Source organism: Muscardinus avellanarius (assembly GCF_963383645.1).
Source record: "Muscardinus avellanarius genome assembly, chromosome: 3".
Classification (NCBI taxonomy): domain Eukaryota; kingdom Metazoa; phylum Chordata; class Mammalia; order Rodentia; family Gliridae; genus Muscardinus; species Muscardinus avellanarius.
The window spans coordinates 68,110,315-68,135,905 of record NC_137788.1 but is presented as its reverse complement, the minus strand read 5'-3'; the positions used below and the strand labels follow the sequence as shown (position 1 = coordinate 68,135,905).

General features: G+C 38.9%; 1 protein-coding gene across 2 annotated transcripts in view; it reads left to right on the top strand.

Moving 5' to 3' along the window:
• Positions 1–2,872: 2,872 nt before the first annotated feature.
• Positions 2,873–25,591, top strand: part of ZZZ3 (zinc finger ZZ-type containing 3) — a gene marked incomplete at its 3' end in the record, with an annotated part of 44,838 nt that continues 22,119 nt past the window's right edge. For both annotated transcript variants that reach the window (XM_080691134.1, XM_080691133.1), the window contains exons 1-2: positions 2,873–4,389; positions 24,735–24,873. In XM_080691134.1, the coding sequence (XP_080547260.1) occupies positions 2,885–4,389; positions 24,735–24,873 (1,644 nt within the window). In that variant the 5' untranslated portion in view covers positions 2,873–2,884. The remainder of the gene's footprint in view (positions 4,390–24,734; positions 24,874–25,591) is intronic.

Below are 25,591 nucleotides of genomic sequence, written 5' to 3'. Positions count from 1 at the left end.
GTAATTCCCGCGCTTGGGAGGCAGAGACAGGAGGATTGCCCAGGTTTGAAGCCAGCCTCACGGGCTTAAGAGACCCTGTTTCCAAATAAAAATGTATAAATAGGTCTGGGAGTGTAGCCTGGAGGTAGAAGGGCTTCCAGGAACCCCAGTACCACAAAAAAAAAAAAAAAAAAAAAAAAAAAAAACCTAGCCTCAGCAAATTAGCAAGGCCTCATTTTCAAATAAAAAATAAAAATGGGCTAGGGTTGTAGCTCAGAGGTAGAATGCGGGGTTTAATCCCCAGCATGCATATATATATATATATATATATATATATATATATATATATATATATATATATATCACACACACACACACACACACTCACTGAAATAAAGCTGGGTGTGGTGGTGCATGCTTGTAATCCTAGCATTTGGGAGGCTGAGGAAGGAAGGAGGATTGCGGTTCACTGACAGCCTCAGCTACTACTTAGTGAGGACCTTTGCAACTCAGTAAGATCGTTTCGAAATAAAGAAAAAAAAATAGGCTGGGTTTAACTCGGAGGTAGAATGCTTCAGGGTTCTATCCCCTGCACCCCTTGCCCCCCAAAAGGAAATAAATTGGCAAGTGAATATATGAAAAAATGAATAGCCGGGCGTGGTGGCGCACGCTTGTAATCCCAGCATTTGGGAGGCTGAGACTGGAGGATCGTGGTTCGCAGACAGCCTCAACTACTTAGGCCCTCTGCAACTTAGTGAGACCCTGTTTCAAAATAAAGAATAAAAAAACAGGGCAGGGGGTATAGCTCGGAGGTCGAATGCCCTTGGGTTTCATCCTTAGACCCACACACACAAAAAGGCAAGAAAAATTGCTCAGCACCACTAGGAATCAGGGAAATGCAAATCAAAACTATGCTGAAGCCAGGTATGGTGGCACATACCTATGATCCACATATTTGGATGGCTGAGACAGGAGGATCACAGGTTTGATGACAGCCTCAGCAAGTAGTGAGACTCTCATCAACCTAGTGAGAGAAACCCTATTCCAAAATAAGAAATAAAATAGAGCTGAGAGTATAGCTCAGGGGTAGAATGCCTCTGGGTTCCATCTCCAATAACAAACCAACACATTTATTCACACACATCCAAGAATACAAACAATAACAAGTGTTGGAGCCGGGCGTGGTGGCGCACGTTTGTAATCCCAGCATTTGGGAGGCTGAGGCCAGAGGATTGCGGTTGGCGACAGCCTCAGCTGCTCAGTGAGGCCCTCCACAACTTAGTGAGACTCTGTTTCAAGATAAAGAACAAAAAATGGGGCAGGGGGTGTAGCTCGGAGGTAGAATACCCCAGGGTTCCATCCTCAGCACCCCCCCTCCACACACACACAAAATAACAAGTGTTGGCAACAAAAATGTGGGGAAATGGGAACTCTTACATGAGGGAGGCTCTTGGAGGATGAATGACAAAGGCAGGGGGAGGGAACTGTGGAACTTTGCATCCCAGCCATTACTGCCTCTTTCCCTGACCATCCTGCGCTCTTTTTGAAGTTAGCACAGAAGTGATAAAATATCTTAGAATCTAAACAGAAGAGGAACAGGCTAATGGAGACTTGAAATGTTAGATGCTCCCTTTTTCTGCTTGATGGGAGCCTTTCGAAATACATGAAATCTTTCAGAGTTTATCCAAATGGATCAGTCAGGGCACTTTCTTAGAAACAAGAAGCCTCCATAACAGAAAACCCGCTCTCTTCATAAATCATGAATTAAAGCTGGCATAAGTTAAGCACAAGCTTTCAAAGAGGGAAAGGGTTGTGTTTTATGTATACTCTTCTTATCTCTCTTTCTTTCTCTGACTTGAACCCAGGAGTATTCTACCTTTTAGCTACACCTCTAGCCTTTGATCAGTCGATTGATTGATTTGAAACAGGGTTTTACTAGGTTGCTGAGAGTCTTGCTACATTGCTGAGGCTGTGCTCAAATCTCCAATTCTCCAGTCTCAGCCTCCCAAGTATTGGGATTATAGGTGTGCACCACCCACTAAGCTATACTCCTAATTTTTAAAATATATATATTTGCTTCAGGGCTTCTTTCCCATTTTCTTTTATCCTCTAATAAATCGTCTTTTACTTTGATTTATGACTTTGTTTATAGAGACTAGGAAGGCTTTGCTTTGTTGTTAGCCAGTGTAAGCTAAGATTGTTATTTCTATCCATTTAATTAAAAAAAATTACTACAACCAAAGTGTTTTGGAGGCCAAATAGCTTATTATCAAGGGATTTGACATGAAACTCATTTTAGTAAGAGTGAATTAAAAACAGTGAAGCCTGCCTTTTTTTTTTATCCCTCAGGAATGTTTTGAGAGAATGTTAGAAATGGTGTATAGTTTTTGTAAGGAGCTGCTATATAGAGTCAAGATTATTATTTTGGTGACCAAAAATCATCTTTCAGTTAGATCTTTCCTAGGTACTTTTTGCCTGTCCAAGAGGAAGATAGTGAGGCAGGTTAAGAGCATGGTCTCCACTGCCCTGCTATACCACTCTCTAGTTGTATGACTTTGAACATTCAAACCTGTGTTTCAGTCTGCTCATTTGTAAAACAGGGATCGTAATTGCATTCATCTGAGTTATTGTAAGTAAGTTCATGTATGTTAAGCACATAGAATGATTCTTGGAACATATTAAGTGACATAATTGTTATCTATTACTTGTATGGTGATTGGAAATGTTAAAATAATTTTCGTTCCATAATTTATTAATATTGGCTATACTTGGATTAAAAAGTTAGAGCTTTATAATTTTGTTTTAGGTTTATTAACTATTACCTTTTCTCATTATTTTGTTTACATTTTTGAAGGTTTCCCAATGAGTGGATCATGATGACCGTATTGTAGGGACTTGCCATAGTATGGCTGCTTCCCGATCTACTCGTGTTACAAGATCAACAGTGGGGTTAAACGGCTTGGATGAATCTTTTTGTGGTAGAACATTAAGAAATCGTAGCATTGCTCACCCTGAAGAGATCTCTTCTCATTCTCAAGTACGATCACGATCACCAAAGAAGAGACCGGAGCTTGTGCAAATTCCAAAAGGAAATAATAATGGAAGAACTACTGATTTAAAACACCAAAGTGCTCGAGAATCATGGGTAAGCCCTAGGAAAAGAGGACTTTCTTCTTCAGAAAAGGATAACATAGAAAGGCAGGCCGTAGAAAATTGTGAAAGAAGACAAACAGAACCTGTGTCACCAGTCTTAAAAAGAATTAAGCGTTGTCTTAGATCTGAAGCACCAAACAGTTCAGAAGAAGATTCACCTATAAAATCAGACAAGGAGTCAGTAGAACAGAGAAGTACAGTAGTGGACAATGATGCCGATTTTCAAGGGACTAAACGAGCTTGTCGATGTCTTATACTGGATGATTGTGAGAAAAGGGAAATTAAAAAGGTGAATGTTAGTGAGGAAGGGCCACTTAATTCTGCAGTCATTGAAGAAATCACAGGCTATTTGACTGTCAATGGTGTTGATGACAGTGATTCAGCTGTTATAAACTGTGATGACTGTCAGTCTGATGGGAACACTAAACAAAATAGCCCTGGTTCCTATGTGTTACAGGAAAAATCTGTAGCTGAAAATGGGAATTCGGAAACTAAAACTTCAATGTTCCTTGATAGTAGGAAGGAGGACAGTTTTATAGACCGTAACGTGCCTTGCACAAAATCAGAAGTGCAGGTTAAGTTGGAGGACCACAAAATAATAACTACCTGCCCACCTCTGGAACGTGTTAATCAGCTGACTGCTGAACCAGCTTCAGGCCCCATTTCTGAAATCCAGTCATCTTTAAGGGATTCTGAGGAGGAAGTAGATGTGGTGGGAGACAGCATTGCCTCAAAAGAGCAGTGTCATGAAAACACCAGTAACGTCCTGGACACAAATCTTAAAAGTATGCCAGTCTCTGGAGAACCAGAACCATCGTCTATTGTAGACTGTGTTTCAGCTCAAATGATGTCTCTGTCAGAACCTCAAGAACATCGCTATACCCTGAGAACATCACCACGAAGGGCGGTCCCTACCAGAGGTAGTCCCACTAAAAACAGTTCTCCTTGCAGAGAAAATGGACAATTTGAGGAGAATAATCTTAGTCCCAATGAAGCAAATGCAGCTGTTAGTAATAATGTAAGTGAGTCTCCCACAAAGCCCGATGAAATTTCTCAAAATGACAAAGTTACGTGTTGTGACTCTCAAAACTATGGAAGTGAAGGACTAAGTAAGCCACCCTCAGAGGCAAGACTCAATATTGGACATTTGCCATCTGCCAAAGAGAGTGCCAATCAGCACATTACAGAAGAGGAAGATGACGATCCTGATGTTTATTACTTTGAATCAGATCATGTGGCACTGAAACACAACAAAGAGTATGTGTAAATATGGTAACCATGAATTCTGCTTTGTTTATTATTCCCCAAGTTTTCACTATCTATTCATAAATGTCTTTTCATAATATTCTTATTATAGCTAAAATTAATGCTTTATTTAAAACCTAAGTGTAGTACTTTTTCCAACTCTTAAGAAAAAACTCCCAAGAAAAAGACTTTAAAACTTCAACTTTTTAATAACTCTTCTCTATGACAACATGGTTTTTCTAGATCTGGTATTTTGCACATCCTACTTGGGAAAGATATGGAAACATGGATTATAGTGTTTTTGTTTTCTTAAAGTTTTAAATTACTTAATTTAAAGCTGTGCATGGTAGCACACATTTGTAATCCCAGTGCTTGGGAGGCTGAGTCGGGAGGATCGCATGGGTTCGAAGCCAGCCTCAGCTACTTAGTGAGGCTCTCAGCAACTTAGTGAGACCCTGTTTCCAAATAAAATATAAAAAATAGGTCTGGGAGTGTAGCCCAGAGATAGAAGGTCCTGGGTTCCATTCCCAGTCTCTCTCTCACACACACACACACACACACACACTTTATAACATGAAAACATTTTTAGTTATTATAATACACTTTGGTATATAGTTGTAGAGTTTTATGTAATATCTATGTCTTTCAGATAATATAGGGCAAATAATGAGGATGTAGACATCAAAGTATGGGGAATATGGCAAGCTAGAAATCTTGTGTTTTAGTTATTTACATTTAAATCTCAGTTAAAGCTTGGTGTGGTGGTGCACACTTGTAATCCCAATACTTGGGAGACTGAGACAGGAGAATCACAGGTTTGAGAACAGCCTCAGCAAGTAGTGAGACTTTCATTAACCTCGTGAGATCCTGTTTCAAAACAAATATAAAGTAGTGCTGGGGTATAGCTCAGGGGTAGAATGCACCTGGGTTCAATCCCCAACACTACAAAACAAAAACAAAAAACAATCAAATTTTAAAATGTGCTTTATACATTATCTATGATTTTTGTAACTTAGAGGAGTAGATATTACTGTTAATATTATGACAGTTAACTATGTTTAATAGCATATTAACAAAAGTTAGTATTTACTCTAGTTTTATTTACATAAAATGCTTGACACAGCTTTTCTCAATACTAAATATAAGGGAAGACTGTATCTTATCACTTCTCAACTTTTACTAAAAAGCCACTTTTTTTTTTTTCTTTTAATGGTACTGGAGATTGAACCCAGGGACATTCTACCTCTGAGCTATACCCTTAGCCCAGTTTATTTTTATTTTGAAACAGGCTCTTGCAAGGTTGATGAGAATCTCAGTATTTGCTGAGACTGTCCTTGAACCTGCAGTCCTCCTGTCTGAGCCTCCTATATACTGGGATTTCAAGTGTATGCCAACCTGCCCAGCTGGCACTTTTCTAAATAAAGAATTTTGTCTAAATTTTTCGCAGTTTTGCTTAGACTTACTTAAAAGTATCCTGGAAAATAACACAAATGAATTGGTATAACTATGTCTTAATAATCCTGAAAGAAAATAGTGGGTATCTTAAATATTGTGATCAGAACAGGGCAAAGCCGGGAGTGGTGGCGCATGCTTGTAATCCCCGCGCTTGGGAGGCTGAGACAGAAGGATCGCGCGGGTTCGAAGCCAGCCTCAGCTGGCTTAAGAGACCCTGTTTCCCAATAAAAAATATAAAAAATAGGTCTGAGAGTGTAGCCCGGAGGTAGAAGGACCCTGGGTTCCATCCCCAGTACCACCAAAAAAAAAAAAAAAAAAAAAAAGAACAGGCAAGATAGGCTTATATAATAAGTTAATTACCTTTATTTCTACAGGGTAGGCCTTCGACTATCAGATATAATATCAGATAATAACACTATCAGATTGTATTGACTGCAAAAATACTTTGATTTGAAGAACCTTTTTAATGTTTTTGTTGGGACAGTTGCAGTACTTTGGTGTGTTGAGATTGCAAAGCATCAGGTTTGGCAATGAGATGTCATATAATAGATGGGCCACAGTTTTTGTATATGGTATGTGATGGCTTTTTAGCATAGGTCTCTTCCGAAACATTTTCTTCCATTTGTTTAAAAGTAGTATTTTAGCTGGGCATGGTGACGTACCCTTGTAATCTCAGTACCTGGGAGGCTGAGACAGGAGGTTTGTAGTGTCATTTAGGATCATATTTGCCAGCCTCAGCAACTTAGTGAGGCCCTCCACAATTTAGTGAGACTCTGTTTCAAAATAAAGAGTAAAATAGGACTGGGTGTGTAGCTCAGAGGTAGAATGTTCCTGGATTCAACCCTGAGTACCACGTAAAAATTAGTATTTTAATATTGGATTTAATAGAGATGTCATGTTATTTAAGAGTTTTATAAATTTACTTTTGTCAACATGTTAAGTGTTTTATGTATTTAAAATATATGCCTTGCCAAATATTTTTTGTCTTTCTGGTTCGCCCCATTCTAGAAAAGTTCTCTAAATAATTGCCTTTTGAAATGGATTTGAGCACTGTCCAAGTTAAATATGAATATCTCTGTCAGGAGAGAATGAATAGTATTTCCTGATAGCCAGCCCTAAAAATAGGTTATTAATAGAAATACTGAGAATGGCATAGTTCTTTGTCTAGAACTAGGAAGCTACAAAACTACCTCACTCTAGTTAAAACTTTCCTCTAAGCTAACAATGATCATTTCATTTGTAGCCTTCTCGCCTGGCATTTAACTTTTCTACCATGTTTGCAAGGATATCACATATAAGATCATCTATTCACTTGTAATTGTTTGAATTCCCTCTCTGCAACATTACTTGTATTTGAAAGGTCTTGAATATGAGCAGTTAAGCAATTGTGGTATTAGCCAGGTGGGGTGGTGCATGCTTGTAATCCAGTACTTGGAAAGCTGAGATAGGAGGATTTCAGGTTCATGGCCAGCGTCAGCTAGTTAGTGAGCCCTCTGCAACTTGGTGAGACCCTGTTTCAAAATAAACAAGAAGAAATCGGCTGGGGGTGAAGCTCAGAGGTAGAAGGCTTTTGGGTTCAACCTCTAGTACTGCAAAACAAACAAACAAAAATCAAAACCAAAACCAAAAAAAAAAAAAAAAAAAAAACTGGCATTAATTGCAACCTTTTTATAGAGTGTGACAAGTTAAATTTAGCATTTTTAGAATTTTGAGATCTTGGCTATCAGGTATGTGATAGCTTTTTAGCATAGATCTCTTCTGAAACATTTTCTTCCATTTGTTTAAAAGTAGTAGTTTAGCTGGGCATGGTGACTTCCTTAACATGCCTGAGGACCCTGGGTTCTATCCTCTCTACTGTAAAAACAAATTATCATGAATTAGTGGTAGAAATGAGATCAAATTTGTGTTTTATAATCCTTGTCTGAACTATACCTGGTTACATTTTCCAATGAGAACTAATCCATGGATTTGGGGGTTTCTAGGTTGAGAGCCCTGATGGAACAGACTGTAGGTAATTATAAAAAATTCTTAGCCGGGTGTGGTGGCTCAGGCCTTTAATCCCAATACCTGGGGGGCTGAGGCAGGAGGATTGTAGATTTGCATCCAGCCTCAGCTACTTAGTGAGGCCCTCTGCAACTTTGTGAGACCCTGTTTAAAAAAAAAGAAAAAGAAAGAATGAAAGAAGAAAGAAAGAAAGAAAGAAGGAATAAAAAATAGGGCTGAGGGTATAGCTCAGAGGTAGAATGCCCCTGGGTTCACTCTCCAGTACCACACACACACAAAATTCTTGACCCTGCAATTATAGTCATGGTTTTTGTCTGTCTGAGAATCAGTCTTATAGGTAAGTAATCTGCTTAATTTATTGAATGAAATGTTTTCATGTTCACTGTTTTAAAGAACATCTCAGTAGTGTATCTGTGAAGAACAAATTATTTTTATTTTTATTTTTTGGGACTGGGGGTGGAACCCAGAGGATTTCTACCTCCAGGCTATACTCCCAAACCTATTTTATATTTTATTTGGAAACAGGGTCTCACTAAGTTGCTGAGAGCCTCACTAAGTAGCTGAGGCTGACTTTGAACCTGTGCGATCCTCCTGTCTCAGCCTCCCAAGGGTGGGGATTACAAGCGTGCGCCACCATGCCTGGCTATGTGAAGAACAAATTAGAAAAAACTATCAACCATAACTTTAAAGGATTTTGCTAAATGAGGTTAATATTCTGGGGGGGGGGGGCTTTAGATAGACTGCAGTAAGTATATTAAAATCAGAGGTTATTAGGGGAAAACTTGTGGTTTATATAGTTTCCAGACTCCTTGGAAAAAGCAGCTGAATACCAGCCAGATTGGCTCAAAAAATTTGGCACAAAGATTAATGAGAGGAGGGTAGCTGCCTTATGAATAAAATGTTTCATTTTAAGTGGATTAAGCCATTAATCAAAACATTCAGCAAATTCTTTGCCTTTTCTTTTGAATGCCAATATTTTTAAATTTCAGCTACTGTGGATGGTCTAAAAGTGATTCTCTGCTATAACCCAAATATATTTTTACCCAAATATAACAACCTTTTCTTCTTGAGTTGGAATCATGTTTATTGGCAGGTTATGTAGTGATTCTCCTCTGGCATCACTGCCAGAATAGGTCTGTTTTTCCCTCTGTTACATGATCTGGGTATACTCCTTATGTTCTGATAATTGAGCATCTTTTCTACATTCATTTTGAAATCCTTATTTTCTTCATTTTGTTGTTGACTTTCATTGTTACTGAGGTTGACATTTGTACTGATGGGCAGTTTTTGGGGAATAAGCTTGGTCCCATTGAGATTGTGCTTTTAGCTTTGTTAGAGGAAGCCCCAAGTACCTGTACTGTAGGGCTAGGTTCGCCTTTGTTCTGTGGCAGGACCTTTCTGTTATCTTGTTCATAGTCTTTCACTCTGGCTGGTTGAAACCTGCATGAGTCTAACCTCCTTAGAACACAGGTGTTTTGTAGGTTGCCGCCTCCCTGCTGGATGTTCTTTGGTCTGTGGAGTTTCCTGTTATGTGTTAGCATTAAGCAAGAGACGATGCAGATTCTATGTTGTCTTTTTGTTAGTCCTTCCTCTTTGGTGCTCAGTCCCACTTACTCGAGCTGCCTTTGCTGCTCCAAATGATTTCCTTGTGTTTGTGTTCAGCAGGACATCGTGTTCCATAGGATTGACAGTCCTTCCAGAGTAGAAAGAGGGTGATCACAGCACTTTTTGTTGTTTGCCCTCTCTCACAGATCACAGTTAGCACCGTCTGTTGCCCAGTATCTAAAAATAGTTATTTCTATAGTTTCTCCAGTTTTTACTGTTACTTGCTTTGCCGAGGATCTAACCCAGGGCCTTATGCATGTTAGGCCAAAGCTCTATTCCTGAGCTATATATCCTTAGTCCTGGAAATTATTTTTTTGTTGACACTTCTGTGTTATTCCTCAAAGTTAATTTAAGCAATGTTTTTATAAAGAAGCTGAAGTTAGAAGAATTGGAATAATAGAAATTTTAATTGAAGAATGAAAATGACCTTTACCTGAAAACTTTATTTTTTAGTTATGTTGATTAGGTGTTCCTATGGCTAGAGCAGAAGCAAAAACTGGGTTATTGGTTGAGATTAAGCAGATGATGATAGGGAAAAGAGAGAAAATGATGAGTGAGAAGATGTTTAACTCAGGATCATCTTCCCTCCAAACTACTCCCAGCCCTTTTCATTTTTTGTTTTGAAACAGGGTTTGGCTAGGTTGCTGAGAATCTCACTACCTTGCTGAAGTTGTTCACTCGTTATGTCTCAGTCTCCCAGGTCCTGGGATTACAAGCATGTGCCGCCACACCTGGCTTGAAGAATTTATTTTCCCTAATATTGTAATTTTTACCAGTTAAGTCAGAATATGTTGATTCATTTTTTATTTTTGCTACTTTTCATTTGTCCTTCATTATCATTCCTCTAAATTGTTTGTATAGTCACTTATTTTAACCAAAGGTTCTCAAAATAGAAAATCATAGATAATTTTATATTTAAACTCTTATTTGGAGGGGAAGGATTCATGCTAATAGCTTACTGGTAATGAGGATAGGAAGTGAGGTAGAAAAATATTAAAGTCAGAACTGAAGTTTTTTTTTTTTTCAGTGCTGGGGATTTGAGCCCAGGAACCCAGGGCCTTTTACATTTTAGGCAAGTGCTCTCCCAATGAGCTATATCCCGGCCCTTTTTATTTTTATTTATTTTATTTTTTATTTTTATTTTTTTCTTTTGGTGGTACTGGGGTTCCTGGAAGCCCTTCTACCTCCGGGCTACACTCCCAGACCTACTTTTACATTTTTATTTGGAAACAGGGTCTCCTAAGCCAACGCGCGTGGCTGGCTTCGAACCTGCGTGATCCTCCTGTCTCTGCCTCCCAAGCGCGGGGATTACAAGCGTGCGCCACCACGCCCGGTGGCCCTTTTTAATTTTATTTTGAGATATGGTCTTGCTAAATTGCCCTGGTTGGCCTTAACCCTGGAATCCTCCTGCTTGAGCCACTGATAAGTGGGATTACAGCTGTGCACCACCTTGACTAGCTGTGTTGCATATATACCCCCCCCCCGCCCCGCCCCGGTAATGAGGAGGGACCCAGAGGCATTCTACTTCCGGGCTACACTCCCAGCCCTATTTTTTAATACTTTATTTGGAAACAGGGTCTCACTAAGTTGCCGAGAGCCTCATTAAGTAGCTGAGACTGGCTTCTAACCTGTGAGATCCTCTTGTCTCAGCCTCCCAATCCCTGAGATTACAAGCATGTGCCACCATGCCTGGCTCGTTGCATTATGTTTATTTTTACTTTGGTTTATTTATTTATTTATGGGTGTGTGGTATTGGGGATTGAACCCAGAGGTATTCTACTTCTGTGCTGCATGCCCACCCCCATTTTGTTCTTTATCTTGAAACAGGGTTTCACTAAGTTGCAGAGGGCATCCCCGTTTTGCTGAGGCTGGCTTTGAATCTGTGATCCTCCTGTCTTCGCCTCCCATGTACTGGGATTACAGTTGTGCACCACCATGCCTTGCTTTCATTGCATTTTAAAACATCCTCTTTAACCAGGTATGGTGGCACATGCCTGAAATGCCAGTATTTGAGAGACTGAGAAGGATCACAGGTTCCAGGCCAACCTCAACAATTTAGCAAGACCCTGTTTCAAAACCAAAAAAATAACAAGGGCTGAGAGTATGTCTTGAAGTAGAATGCCCCTGGGCTCATTCCTCACTGCTTCCAGTGCTTGTCCACTCCAAAGGATTAAAACATCCTTTTTTACTGTCTGACTCTCATTCTATCTTCCCCAGATTAAACCTTGATTTCCTGAAATCCTTCAATTATTATGTTCCTTTCCTCTGTGCTTTCTTCTTATCTGCCTACTGCCTGTTCTAGTCTACCTTATTTACGTTTCCCTGGTTGCCCTCTGTCTACAAAGGGAGAAGACCCGCTCAGTTTAGTCATCATATTCTATGAGAAATATGTCTTTCCAGGACTGATTAGTTACTTTTTATGTGGTTTATCATAGGAAATCATAATCACCTATGAATGTGTACAGTAGACCTCAAGCTCTTTGAGAGAATCATGCCTTTCTAGTTGGGAGATGAATCAGTGAAGATATTTGAAGCCTTATGTTGCTTTGAAAATGTCAGAAGAGCCTCGGTGATGGCGCATGTACTGTAATCCCAGTACTTGAGAAGGTGACAGGCGGATATAGTGTATATGGATCAGAAAGGGCTTTAAGTAAACAACGGACAATCTTTCGAATTAAGGCCAGGAGCCAGGAAATAAAGTGTAGGCCAGGCCTCCTGCAATTGTAGCCGCTCAGTTCAAGACGCTGCATGTGCTCTCTCAGCTCTGCTTCTCTCTGTGCAATACAGACTGTTTTTCTTTTTACTCTTGTATTTTGCACAACTTCCTCCTCCTTTCCCCTTTCATTTGCCATTAGCATTGGCTTCCTCTTGTGCCTCTCTTGGTACCAACTCTATACACGCTCTCTTTTGTTTATTGGTATGTTAGGGGTTGAATCCAGGGACATTCTACTTCCAAGCTACACCCACAGCCCTATTTTTTAATTCTTTATTTTATTTATTTTAAGTGGTACTGGGAGTGGAACCCAGAGGCTTTCTACATCTTCTTGGCTATACTCCCAGACCTATTTTATATTTTATTTGGAAACAGGGTCTCACTAAGTTGCTGAGAGCCTCACTAAGTAGCTGAGGCTGGCTTCAAACCTGTGTGATCCTCCTGTCTCAGCCTCCCATGCGCGGGGATTACAAGCGTGCGCCACCACGCCTGGCTATTCTTTATTTTGAAACAGGGTCTCACTAAGTTGCGGAGGGCCTCACTAAGTAGCTGAGGCTGGCTGTGAACCACGATCCTCCTGTCTTGGCCTCCAAAGTACTGGGATTGCAGGTGTGTATCACCACACCTGGCTACATACATCCTTTCATGCCTAGAACATCTTCACAATCTATAAGGAAAACTAGTTATTGACTAAGCAAGGGGTTGGTTTCTCTGGGTCGGGTGTCCTTCTTTATCAGGAAGCAATGCAAAACTAAAAAGGTTAACGGGCAATATAGGCTGCCCAAACAGGTAGACTATTTGGCTTGAATCAAATTTTATTCTTGCTCACGCGCTTACATGTGTCAGTTACTGGGGATTGAGCCCAGAGGCATTTACTTTGTTTTGTGTATATGTACTTAGAGGATGGAACCTAGAAGCCTTCTACTTCTGAACTACATCTCCAGCCCTATTTTATTCTTTTTTTTTTTTTTTTTTTTTTTTTGCGGGTCTGGGGATGGAACCCAGGGCCATTCAACTTCCGAGCTACACCCCCTGCCCTATTTTTTATTCTTTATTTTGAAACCGGGTCTCACTGAGTTGCAGAGGGCCTCACTAAGTAGCTGAGGCTGTCCGCGAACCGCGATCCTCCGGTCTCAGGCTCCCGAATGCTGAGATTAAAAGTGTGCTCCACCACGCCTGGCTCCTATTTTATTCTTTTATTTTGAAACAGGGTCTCACCAACTTGCAGATGGCCTCATTAAGTTGCTGAAGCTGGCTGCGAACCTGTACTTGAGAGGCTAAGATAGTAGGATTGCAAGTTCAAGACAAGCCTTAGCAACTTGGCAATGCCATCAGAAACTTAGCCAGACCCTGTTTCTAAATAAAAAATAAAATGGGCCTGAGGGTGTAGCTCCTGTCCTTAAGAGGTTGTACTTGTTTGTTTTGGCCCAGCTGGGTATCAGATTCAGGGTCTCACACATGCTACATAGCTGCTCTACAGCTGAGCTACACCCCCACTGCCAGTGTTTGTCTAGAAGGGGTGACCTCTAGCTCTAATGTTCTATGATTATGTATCACCAGGTATTGCTATGTTGATAATTTACTTAATATCCAGATATTGCTGTTTTGGTAATTTTACTTAATATTTTTTTCTCCTAAGCATAGCATCTAACCTCTTTTAAAGCATTGGATATATCTTGACAAGCTAATGTCAGGAACATTCAATGGTTAAGTAATCAGTTTATTTTCACATTTATTTTCTGTTTATTAGTGCCAGATCATTAATCATTATGTGTATTACTGAAAGGTCTTAGCTAAGCTATATATTATTTTGAGGGGAGGAACAAAGAGAAGCTCTAGTTTTTAATTTATTCATTCATTCATTCATTCATTTATTTCATACATGCACATAGTACGTAATGCCCCTCCCCTAAGATAAGCATTACAAGTAACTTTCTATTTATTACTTATAGCTATAACTCTAGGGCTTGCTATAAAAAGGATCATACAGCTTATACTTTGAAGTTAGCACTGCAGAGCTTTAACTGTTTCCTTTGTATTGTTAAGTTATGACATTCATACTGAGGGCCCTTTGGCATGTTTGATGTGTTAAAAATGCATCATAGAGTATACTGAGATACTAGTTTTAAAAATTATAATGTGGCCGGGCGTGGTGGCGCACGCTTGTAATACCAGCATTCCGGAGGCTGAGACCAGAGGGTCGCGGTTCGTGGACAGCCTCAGCTACTTAGTGAGGCCCTCTGCAAATCAGTGAGACACTGTTTCAAAATAAAGAATAAGAAATTGTGCAGGGGGTGTAGCTTGGAGGTCGAATACCTCAGGGTTTCATCCCTAGACCCGGAAAAAAAAAATTATAATGTGTGTTTAGTGTGAGGGAATAGTCAGTATGTAGGCTCTGCCCTTTTTCTCATGTCACTGAGGAGTAACACTCTTGTCACATTGGTGTGGAGTCAAGAAGTGCTGCACATAATAGAGAAGATAGGAGAAAAGGGGAAGGAAGGTCCTCGGCTTTGTGTTTATTTTATTTTATTTTTTTTGCGGGTCTGGGGATGGGACCCAGGGGCTTTCAGCATTTTGAAAAGGTCTCACTGATTTGCGGAGGGCCTCACTCTGTAGCTGAGACTGCGGCCTCAGTTTCCCAAATTCTGGGATTACAAGCGTGCGCCATCACACCTGGCTCCTTTATTTTAGTTTTATTTCTTCTTTAAAATGTCTGCTTACCTATTTGTTCTTCCTCACACCTGCAGAGTAGCAGTAGAGCTGAACTATTTTTGTTCCTTTGTTTCTATCCACCCAGCTGCAGAATAAGAAAAACGTTAACTACACTTCAAAAGTGAGGTTTAAATTTAACAATAGGTGCCTTTTTCCCTGCCAAGTAAGTGAAATAGCAGTGAAGAAGAATGAACTTGGATTTTCTCTTCATTCTAATAAAACCAAAGTATTTATTACATTATTTAAGACCTTGTCCTTACAAGTTTATTCTGTGGTTAGGATTTAACATCATAATTTAGCTGAATGCTGTGAATTATGATCATATTCTTCTGGAGATGGAAAAATTACTATTCTATTTTGGAAGGGTGTTTTCAGTACTAAAGACCAATAATCCCATGAAGAAATTACCAATAATGAGGTGATGTATTAATTATTCACTGAAGACAAAATGTGCTAACTATAACCCAAAGAATTGGAGAAAAGCTGAGTGTGGTGATGCATGGTTGTAATCCCAGTACTTAGGAGGCTGAGACAGGAGGATCATGCAGGTTCACGGCCAGCCTCAGCTACTTAGGCCCTTTGCAACTTAGTGAGACCCTGTTTCAAATGAAAGAATAAAAAATAGGGCTGGGGGTATGTGAGTTGGAGGTAGAATGTTCCTGGGTTCATTTCCCAGTTCTATCAAAAAAAAGTAAAGATTATCTGACACTTTTTTAGCTCTTTTTTTTTTGGCAGGGGAGGGGTATTGGGAAATGAAACTAGGGACCTTTGGAGCTGTACCTCCAGCCCTTTTTATTTTGCATCAGGATCCTGATTTTCTTGGCATTGATAATTTTCTTTTTCTCTCACTTTGTTTATTTTTTTGTGGTACTGGGAATTGAACTCAGGGGCATTCTACCTCTGAGCTACCCTCCAAGCTCTGTTTCATTTCTTATTGTGAAACTGGGTCTCACTAAGTTGCAGAAGGCCTCACCAAGTTGCTGAGGTCCTCCTGTCTCAGCCTCCCAAGTACTGGGATTATAGGCACTCACTGCCACTCCCCTCTCTTTTTCTCCCTCCTTTTCTCCCTCCCTCCCTCCCTCCCTCCCTCCCTCCCCCCCCTCTCTTTCTCTCTCTCTCCCTCCCTCCCTCCCCCCTCCCCCTCCCCTCCCCCCCTCTCTTGTGCCAGGGATTGAACCAAGGGACATTTTACCTCTGAACTCCACACCCAGCCCTATTTTTTATTGTGAAACAGAGTCTCACTAACTTGCAGATGGCCTCACTAACTAGCTGAGGATGACTGTGAACCTGCGCTCCTTCTGTCTCAGCCTCTCAAGTACTGGGATTACAAATGTGCACCACCACTCCTGGCAAAAAACAAAGGTTTTACTTTTAAAACTTGATTTAGCCGGGCGTGGTGGCGCACGCTTGTAATCCCCGCGCTTGGGAGGCGGAGACAGGAGGATCACGCAGGTTCGAAGCCAGCCGTGCTGGCGTAAGAGACCCTGTTTCAAAAATATAAAATAGGTCTGGGAGTGTAGCCCGGAGGAAGGAGGGCTTTCAGGAACCCCAGTACCACCAAAAAAAAAAAAAAAAAAAAAAAACTTGATTTATTTTTAACTGACAAATAGATTGTATATATTGATGGTTTACAGCATGGTGTTTTGAAATATGGAATGGGTAAATCAAGCTAATATATGCTTTACCTCATTTTTTTATGGTGAGATCACTTACTATCTCAACAAGTTTCAAGTATACATTTTTTGGGGGGTACTAGGGGTGGAACTCAGGGACATTTTACCTCTGAGTGACACCCCCCAGCTCTGTTTTTTATTCTTTATTTTGAAACAGGATCTCACTGAGTACAAAGGGCCTAAGTAGTAGCTGAGGCTGTCCTCAAACTTCAATCCTCCTGTCTCAGCCTCCCAAATGCTGGGATTATAGGCGTGCACCACCATGCCCAGCTCTATTCTTTATTTTTTTGAAACAGTCTCACTGATTTGCAAAGGGCCCCACTAAGTAGCTGAGGCTGTCCATGAATAGTGATTTTCCTGTCTCAGCCTCCCAAATGCTGGGATTATAAGCATGTGCCACACACCCGGCTTTGCACAGAACATTTTTAATTTGATGTAATCCCCTTGTTTCACTTTAGTTTCTTATGCTTTTGAAGGTATATTCAAAGTTTACTGCCCCAATCAATGCCATGGAGCTTTCCCCTGTGTTTTTCATCTAGTATTTGTATGTAGTTTATGTCCAGTAGTTTATGTAGTAGTTCCAGGTGTTTATATCTTTAATCTATTTATTTGTAGTTGATTTTCTTTTGTGGTACTGGGGATGAAACCTGGGGCATTCTCCCTCTGAGCTATACCCCCAGCCCTATTTTTTCGTCTTTATTTTGAAACATGGTCTCACTGAGTTGCAAAGGGCCTCACTAAGTAGCTGAGGCTGGCCGCAAACCTGGAGCGTCCTGTCTCTGCCTCCCAAATGCTGGGATTTCAAGTGTGTGTCACCATGCCTCTGGGCTCCATTTGTAGTTAATTTGGTGTAAGGTAAGGTTCTAATTTCATTCTTTTGCATGTGGTAATTAGTTTTCCCAGCATCATTTATTATGGAGACTATCCTTTTCCCATTGTGTGTTCTTAGCGCATTTGTCAAAGATAACCATAAGCACATGATTTATTTCTGAGCTCTCTGTTCCATGGGCCTATGTGTCTGTTTCTATCAGTATTATGCTGTGTTGATTACCATAGCTTTGTATATCTTGATGGCAGTGCAGTGCCTTGGCTTTGTTCTTTTTCAAGATTGCTGCTGCTTTGGGGCATCTTTTGTGTTTCCATACAAATTTTAAAATTACTTTTTCTGTTTCTGCAAAAATATTACCTTGAGATTTTGGTAATAATTGTCTTGAATCTGCAGTTCTTTTAAGTACGAGCATTTTAACAATATTCTTCCCATTTCTTTGTCTTCAATTTCATTAATATTTCTCAGATTTTCAGTATGTGAGTCTTTTACCTTTATTGTGAAGGTGTGTGTGTGTGAGAGAGAGAGAGACAGACACTAGGGATTGAACCCAAAGGCATTCTACCTCCAAGCTCTACACCCCTAGCCCTATTTTATTTTTATTTTGAAACAGTCTTGCTAGGTTGATGAGAATCTCACTACTTACTAAGGCTATCCTTGAACCTGTGAACCTTCTGTCTCAGCCTCCCAAGTACTGGGATCACAATCATGCATGGCTTGATTTTTGTTATTGTAATTTTTGAAGATTCAACCAAGACCTTCCAATATGATTTTGTTTATTTTTGTGATACTGGGGTGGTACTGGAGTATTTGTGGTATTTAGTTTAGAATAGCCAGGAAATGAGTATAGATCATAGTTTAGAGAGCTAGGAAATGAATAAAGAACATAGGAGGTAATAGAATCACCTGATCTCATCTAGTTTACTAGAAGTAATATCTCTGGCCAGCCACGACACAGATAATTTTGCCTGTTTGACTCATGGAAATGTTAAAATGTAAGCTCACTAAGAATTCTTAAAAATTGAATTGCAAACCAACCCTGGTGGTGCAGTCCTGTAATCCCTGTAACTTGAGTTTAAGACAAGAAGATCATAGGTTTGAGGCCAGTGTCAGCAACTTAGTGAGATTCTATTTCAAATTTTTTTGAAAAATTTATAAGGGGCTGTGAGTATAGCTTGGAGGTAGAATAGCCCTGGGTTCAACTCCTAGTACAAAAAAAAATTATCATCTTAGTTTTTATGTCAACTGTGAGTAGCAGCTTCTACCCCCTAATATTGGTAATTCCTAATGAATGTATTTCTTTTTAAGATTAATATAGCAAGAGGGCTCACAAATCTGACCGCACATGAGAATAACTTGTGATATGTTAGAAATATATGAACACCTAGCCTGTTCCAGAGAATATGATTTGGTTAATCAGTGAAACTTCATTCCTCTGAATTCATTGTAAAGCTTTCCAAGTAATTTCAGAGTTGAGCCTCGGTTGGAAATCATTGCTGTTTTAGAATCTATCCAATACATGAATACCTGGTTTTTTGTTTTTAATATTTAATAATTCAAGTTTTAAAATGTCAGATTGGGTTTTCAGTTAAAAAAATTGGGAGGTACTCAAGATTGAACTTGGGGACTTTCTAGTTTTGAGCTACATCCCCTAGTCCATGCTATTTTCTGTTTTGCAGCAGAGTCTTGCTAAGTTGCTGAGGCTGGCCTAGAACCTGGGGACTGTTGTCTCAGCCTCCCAAGTACTGGGATTACAGACACGTACCACCACACCTGGATGCAGCCCACATTTAAGGAGTGAGGAGTTTGTTTCTATCCTTGAGGGTATATTATCTATATAATTTATTTTTAATTCTTCTACATTTGAGACTTTTCTCTCATTTATTTACATCAGTATGGACTCATAAATACTTATTTAATACTTTGGGTTATAATGTAGTACTTTGTGGTACTGGGGATGGAATCTGGGGGCATTCTACCTCCAAGCTACATCCCAGCCCTATTTTTATTATTATTATTTATTTTGAAACAGGGTCTCACTGAGTTGCAGAAGGCCTCACTAAGTAGCTGAGGCTGTCCACAAACCCCGATCCTCCTGTCTCAGCCTCTCAAGTGCTGGGATTACAAGCGTGCGTCACCATGCCTGGCTAATGTAGTACTTCTTTACTGTACCTCAAATTGTTATTGTTCAAGTCTGGCTGGTTTTTGTGTGTTTTCTACCTTAGCCCTAGAATCAGCCCTTTATCCAACAGACCTTATTTCCCTTAAAATGGGGAATCTTATGATAAATCAAGATTTGATTCTGATTATGTCCACTGCTATCCAGTTGTTGCTTTGTTTAGCTGTCTTAGCTGACATAGCAAGAAAATATAAGTGTTTATAAGTGTTTCTATGTGTAATCTACATCTAAGGTAAACTTGGCTTTATAGGATAATTCTGATTCTACTCCATTACCACTGCCTCCTCCTTGGCTAATCAGGAAATGTGTACCCCAGCAGTGCTAAACCTACTTATTTTTTTTTAATTCGGTACCCAATTATTTAATTTTAATCCCATTTATGTATGGATAGTAACATCAGGATTATTAACCCCTATCTCCATGTTAAATCACTGTGTGAACTAGAATATAGTGCTTATGTGCTGTTCTTCTTGCCCCCGGTCGTATGGTGCCACTCATTTCCAAAGTTACTTAGCCCCCCTCCTTTTTTTGTACCTCCTCTGTAAGGTTATTTAGTACATTTGTAGTACAATTAGATTTTTTTTTTATTCCTAGGATCCTCTGAACTGCTAAAATTATTTTTCAAAAATTTGCAGACATTAGGGTTCATTCTTTGTGCTTAACAGTTTTATGGATTTTGATAGATGTAGATTGTTATCGATCTAATATTATAGTATCATAACAGAATAGTTTTACCAGTCCAAAAAAAATTTTTTCCCTTTGCTTTATGTATTCAACTCTTCCTTTATCTGCTGAACTTTTGGGGACTACTGATCATTTTATTGTCTGTATAGTTTTGTAGTTTTGTCTTTTACAAATTATCAATCAAAGAGTTTTTTTTTTTTTTTTTGGCAGTACTGGGGATTGAATCCAGGAGCATTCTACCTCTGAGCTACACTCCAGTCCTATTATATGTGTTTAAAAAAATATATATATATATATGTATATATATATATATATATAGTTGTATTTGGTGGTACTGAGGATGGAACTCGGGCTTTTCTAACTCCGGGCTATACTGTCAGGCCTATTTTTTTTTATATTTTATTTGGAAACAGGGTCTCAATGAGTTTCAGAGATCCTCACTGAGTAGCTGAGGCTGGCTTTGAACCTGTGTGATCCTCCTATATCAGCCTTTCAAGTGTGGGGATTACAAGCGTGTGCCATCACGCCCGGCTTTATTCTATATTTTGAATCAGGGCCTCACTAAGTTGCAGATGGCTTCATTAAGTAGCTGAGGCTGGCTGCAAACCTGTGATCCTACTGTTTCAGCATCCCAAGTACTGGGATTACAAGTATACGCCACCACACCCAGCTTTCAGAGAATCTTATATTGTGTCTAGCTTTTAGACTGAAGAAATTTATTTTTTACATGTTTTTTCCTATTTTCTTTAGAAATTTTGTCTTTGAGTGATTTTGCTGGAATTCTAGTGTGTGTTTGTTTGTTTATTCTGGGGATTGAACCCCATGGTATTCTACATCTGACTATATCCCTTGCCCTTTTTGTTTTTATTTATTTATTTTGTTTGTGGTACTAGGGATGGAACCCAGGGGCCTTCTACCTCTGGGCTACACTGCCAGACATTTTACATATTATTTGGAAACAGGGTCTCACGAAGTTGCCGAGAGCCTCATGTGAAGTAGCTGGGGATGGCTTCAAACCTGCGCCATCCTCCTGTCTCAGCCTCCCAAGTACTGGCATTACAAGCATGCGCCACCACAAATGGGCTCCTTTTGATTTTGAAATATAGCCTTGCTAAGTTTTTAAGGCTGGCCTCAAATCTGTGATCCTCTTGTCTTAGTCTCCCAAGTACTGTGGTTAACGTATGTGCCATCATAGCCAGCTTCAAACTTTTTCTTAATAGAAAATCTCTCTACAATATCCTTTGATATGGTGGCCATTCAATATCTTTCAATCTTTATCTAAGGAACTTTATGAAATAGCCCCTATCATAATTTCTTTTAATTTGACAGAAAGTCTTACTTGTTACTGAGTCTCACATTTTTCCTTAGCACTCAGTTTGGTTTTGGGAATGATTTGAAATAGGTCGGATCCTTTTTCTATGTAGCATGCTTTCCAATCTTGATGATAATTTTATTTTTTACTTATTTGCATATTTTGGTACTAGGGATTGAACCCAGGAACATTTTGTCTTTGAGGCTGACCTTGAATCTGTAATCTTCCTCCTCTTAGCCTCCCAAGTACTAGGATTACAGCTCTGCGCCACCCAACCTGCTTGAGGATAATTATAATATCCTTCTTTTGCCACCTAAGCTACTTTCTCATATCTCTGCCTAAAAGACATTTTACCCCTTGTTCTCAAGTCTTTCCTAAATAATATCCATGAAATGTTTAATAATTAAGGTAAATGGTTAACACTGAAGGATAAAGACTTGTCTTAAACTAATATTTCATTAAAGTTAGAACTCTGAGTGGGAAGGCACTAAGTCATCCCCAGATAAGTTATAGGAATTAATGCAAAACCCACTAAGTTCACTAAGTTTTTTAAAATGCTAGGTTTATTTAAAAATGAACGTCAGGCATGGTGGCACATGCTTGTAATCCCAGCACTTGGGAGGATGAGACAGTAGGAGCTCACCTGGGCTCATTTCAGGGAGATGGTAGTGAGCTAAGTACTAGAAGCTGTCCCCTCTATAATACTGTTAACTGACGTACTTCTCCTATAGAATTCCTATTCCACTAGAGAAATATAACCAAAGACTTGCCAGAGCCTTCACCACTATCTTAAGGAGGAGCTGTAATTCAGTATTATAATTTTTTATGTTTTTGTTTACATTCTACATCTAAGCTAATCCCCAGCCCTATTTTTTTTTTTTTTTTTAAGAAGAGTAGTATAAGTTTCTGAAGCTGGTCTTGAACCTGCAATCCTCCTGGCTATTTGAAGTTGTTTTTTTTTTTTTTACATTTTAAGCAAACTTCTATAGGCATGGTAATAACTGATAAAGCTCAAGTAAGAATGGAAATATAAGAAAAAAATAAGCTGAGGCTTGAAAGAAGTACTATAATCAGTTACAAAGGTGGCTGCTCTTTGTTATATTTGGAACAAACGGACACTGAGAAGAAAGGCTACTATTGGAAACCAGTAAGTTTTAACAATTTTAGTGTATATAAATTATTTCACATTAAATTTGACTAAAAAAGCAGTTCAACAAAATGACAAAGTTTAACTCTTCAACATCAACTTTATTTCTCTTTAGTTAAGACAAAACAATTCTCAGATCAGAAGGTCTAGGATAAATATTAGTAAAAATTTAAAGTCCAGAACAATAAAAAGACTAGATAAAAATAGTGAAATTAAGCCTTCTAGGCCCAGATAATTTGAGTTACTTCCCAGAAAACTCAAGAACATTTGCCTGAAAGATTACCATATAGATCACTGCGCAGATATGGAAAGAATCATCAAAACTTGGAGTGACATCTAAAATACAAGTGGGATATAAACAAATCTATTTTCAACCCTCCCCTCCCACCCACTCCTTTCAAAAGCAAACCACAGAAGTTGACCCAGGCATGAATTCAAGACAGAATTCAGTTGTTTATTAACTCAGCAATTCTTAATAAGGCACTATCCTAAAAGCTTTAGGAGTTACTAAGACACATGGAGTGTAGGTATAACAAGGGAGCTATAATTACACCAAAGAGAAAGAAAAGGAACTGGATGGGAGTATGAGTGGGATGGGGTTGTCCATCTTATGGAGGATGAATCTGGGCGTGTATCATACTAGTCCATCTACTTTTTTTTGTATGTTTGAGATTCTCCATATTTAAAGGGGGGGAAAAACCCAAACCAAAACAGCAACAATAAAAAGAAGAAACCCTTGTAGTTTTGGTCCACATTAATAGAGGAAATGATCACTGCGTTCTTCCTAGGCTGGTCAGATCACACTGGCCAGTGCACTCAGCTTGGCTTTTTAATTTTTTTTTTTTTTTTTTTTTTTTTTAACTTGGCAGTACTGGCGATTGAACCCAGGGGTATTCTACCTCTGAGCTACACCCCTAGCCCTATTCTGACTCTGACTTCTGAACTTTAAAGATTCACTACATTGCTGATTGCACAAAACAAAAGTCCATTCATTTGTTCATTCAAAAAATACTGCGCATTTATATGCTGGGAAATGTGGATAAACAAACTGTTGAACAAAACAGTTGTGTTTGCCATTATGGAGCTCATAGTCTAGTGAAAAATAAAACATTTTAAGCCATAAAGAAACACCATTTCGCTAATACTTTAAGGAATTACCCACTTATTTTAAAGTAAACTTCAGTGACTTTTTCTCATTCCTTTTTGTAAAATGTATTTGAACGTTCAGGGATTTTGGATTAAGATATCTCCATATATATATTTGATGTGCAAAATTAAACATTAGACAGTACAGTCTGAACAGAGAAAGAACACATGAATGAGAATGAATGAATGACTATATGTGTCATATATATGTATTAAAATTTCACAACAATGACAACTATTAGTTTTGATAGGTAAGAGTAAGTTTAGTTGTGCTAAATGGACCTTTCAGTCTGGGTGGTAAAAATATCTTCATGTTTTTTCTATAAATTCTCAGTACTTAAGAATTAAACATTTGTCTTTATCTTAAATGTCAGGGGAAAAAGAGTGAGATTTGCCGATAGAAACGTAAATCTCTAACATGGGGGGTGGGTATTAGAAAGAACAAGTGAGATCCATGAGACCTAAGATCATGTCTGATTAATGTGGCACTGTTGTTTGACTCTGGCAAGAAAAATGCACCTAAGATCCTTAATTCCAGCAGATAAAACAGAGCGGCTGGATTTGGAGATCTCTTGTAGTTGAAATTTTATGATTTTAACTTTTATTTTATTTAACAGTTTCTTAATGATTCTGGTTGTTGGAAGACCAAAATGGTTTCTTCTTTTCTGTACTTATTCAAGCTTCAGAAATTAAAAGCTCAAGACCAGGAAGCACACCTTGCTTCCTTTGACTGTAGGTGTTGCATAGCTCAGGAAGACCTCATTTATTCCCACTAATGTGTTTTACTAAACTCTCTCAGGTAACTTTAAAAGACTGTGACTTAATCTTAGCTCATGGGTTAAACTCAATTTTTATTTGTTGTTGTTACTAGAAAACTTTAGTGAGATATTTTTCTCTGTAGTTATCAGAGATTGCTCCAGACGATTGCTGTACTCGAGGCTCAGCGTTCTCAAGCAGTCCAGGACCTTGAAAGTTTAGGCAAACACCAGAGAGAAGCACTGAAAAATCCCATTGGATTTGTGGAAAAACTCCAGAAGAAGGTATACATTGGGATTTTTTAAAGATTTATTAAGATATTTTTGGTAATGACTTCAGAGAATACGGTTTATTCTTTCTACATATATATAAGTCTATATACATATATATACACATACGTTCATATGTGTGTGTATATATATTTTAAACATTTTATTTCCCCCTTTCTGTAATTAACCACACCACTGGAGGCAGGACCATCTTCTCCTATAGCAACACGGGCATGGTGGCGCATGCCTGTTATCCCAGTACTTTGGAGACTAAGAGGAAGGATCAGAGGTTCGCAGCCAGCCTCAGCAACTTAATGTGAACCTGTTTCAAAGTAAAAACACAAAATAGGGCTGGGGGTATAGGCCGGAGGTAGAATGCCCCTGGCTTCAATATCCCCCAGTACTGCATTAAATAAAAAAGGAGAAAAGAAAATAGTACAGGAGTTTTTACTGGCTATTTAGATAGGAACTTATCCTATTCCTTAATCATCTTTCTAGCTTTTCCCATTACCATTTGCACATTAGAATGTTTCCTTCTTGTACTTTCAGGACTTTAAAATTAGTAAGACAAAAATAAAAATATGTTAGCATTTATTAACTTTTTGCTTTGGGTTACTTTTATATATAAACACTGAGAGAGAAAACAAAGGTGATAGAAACAAAAATCTATTCTAAGTGTCTTTAAGGTTATGATAACCAAGTCCATGAAGAAAAAGTATAAGATCTCTTTCAT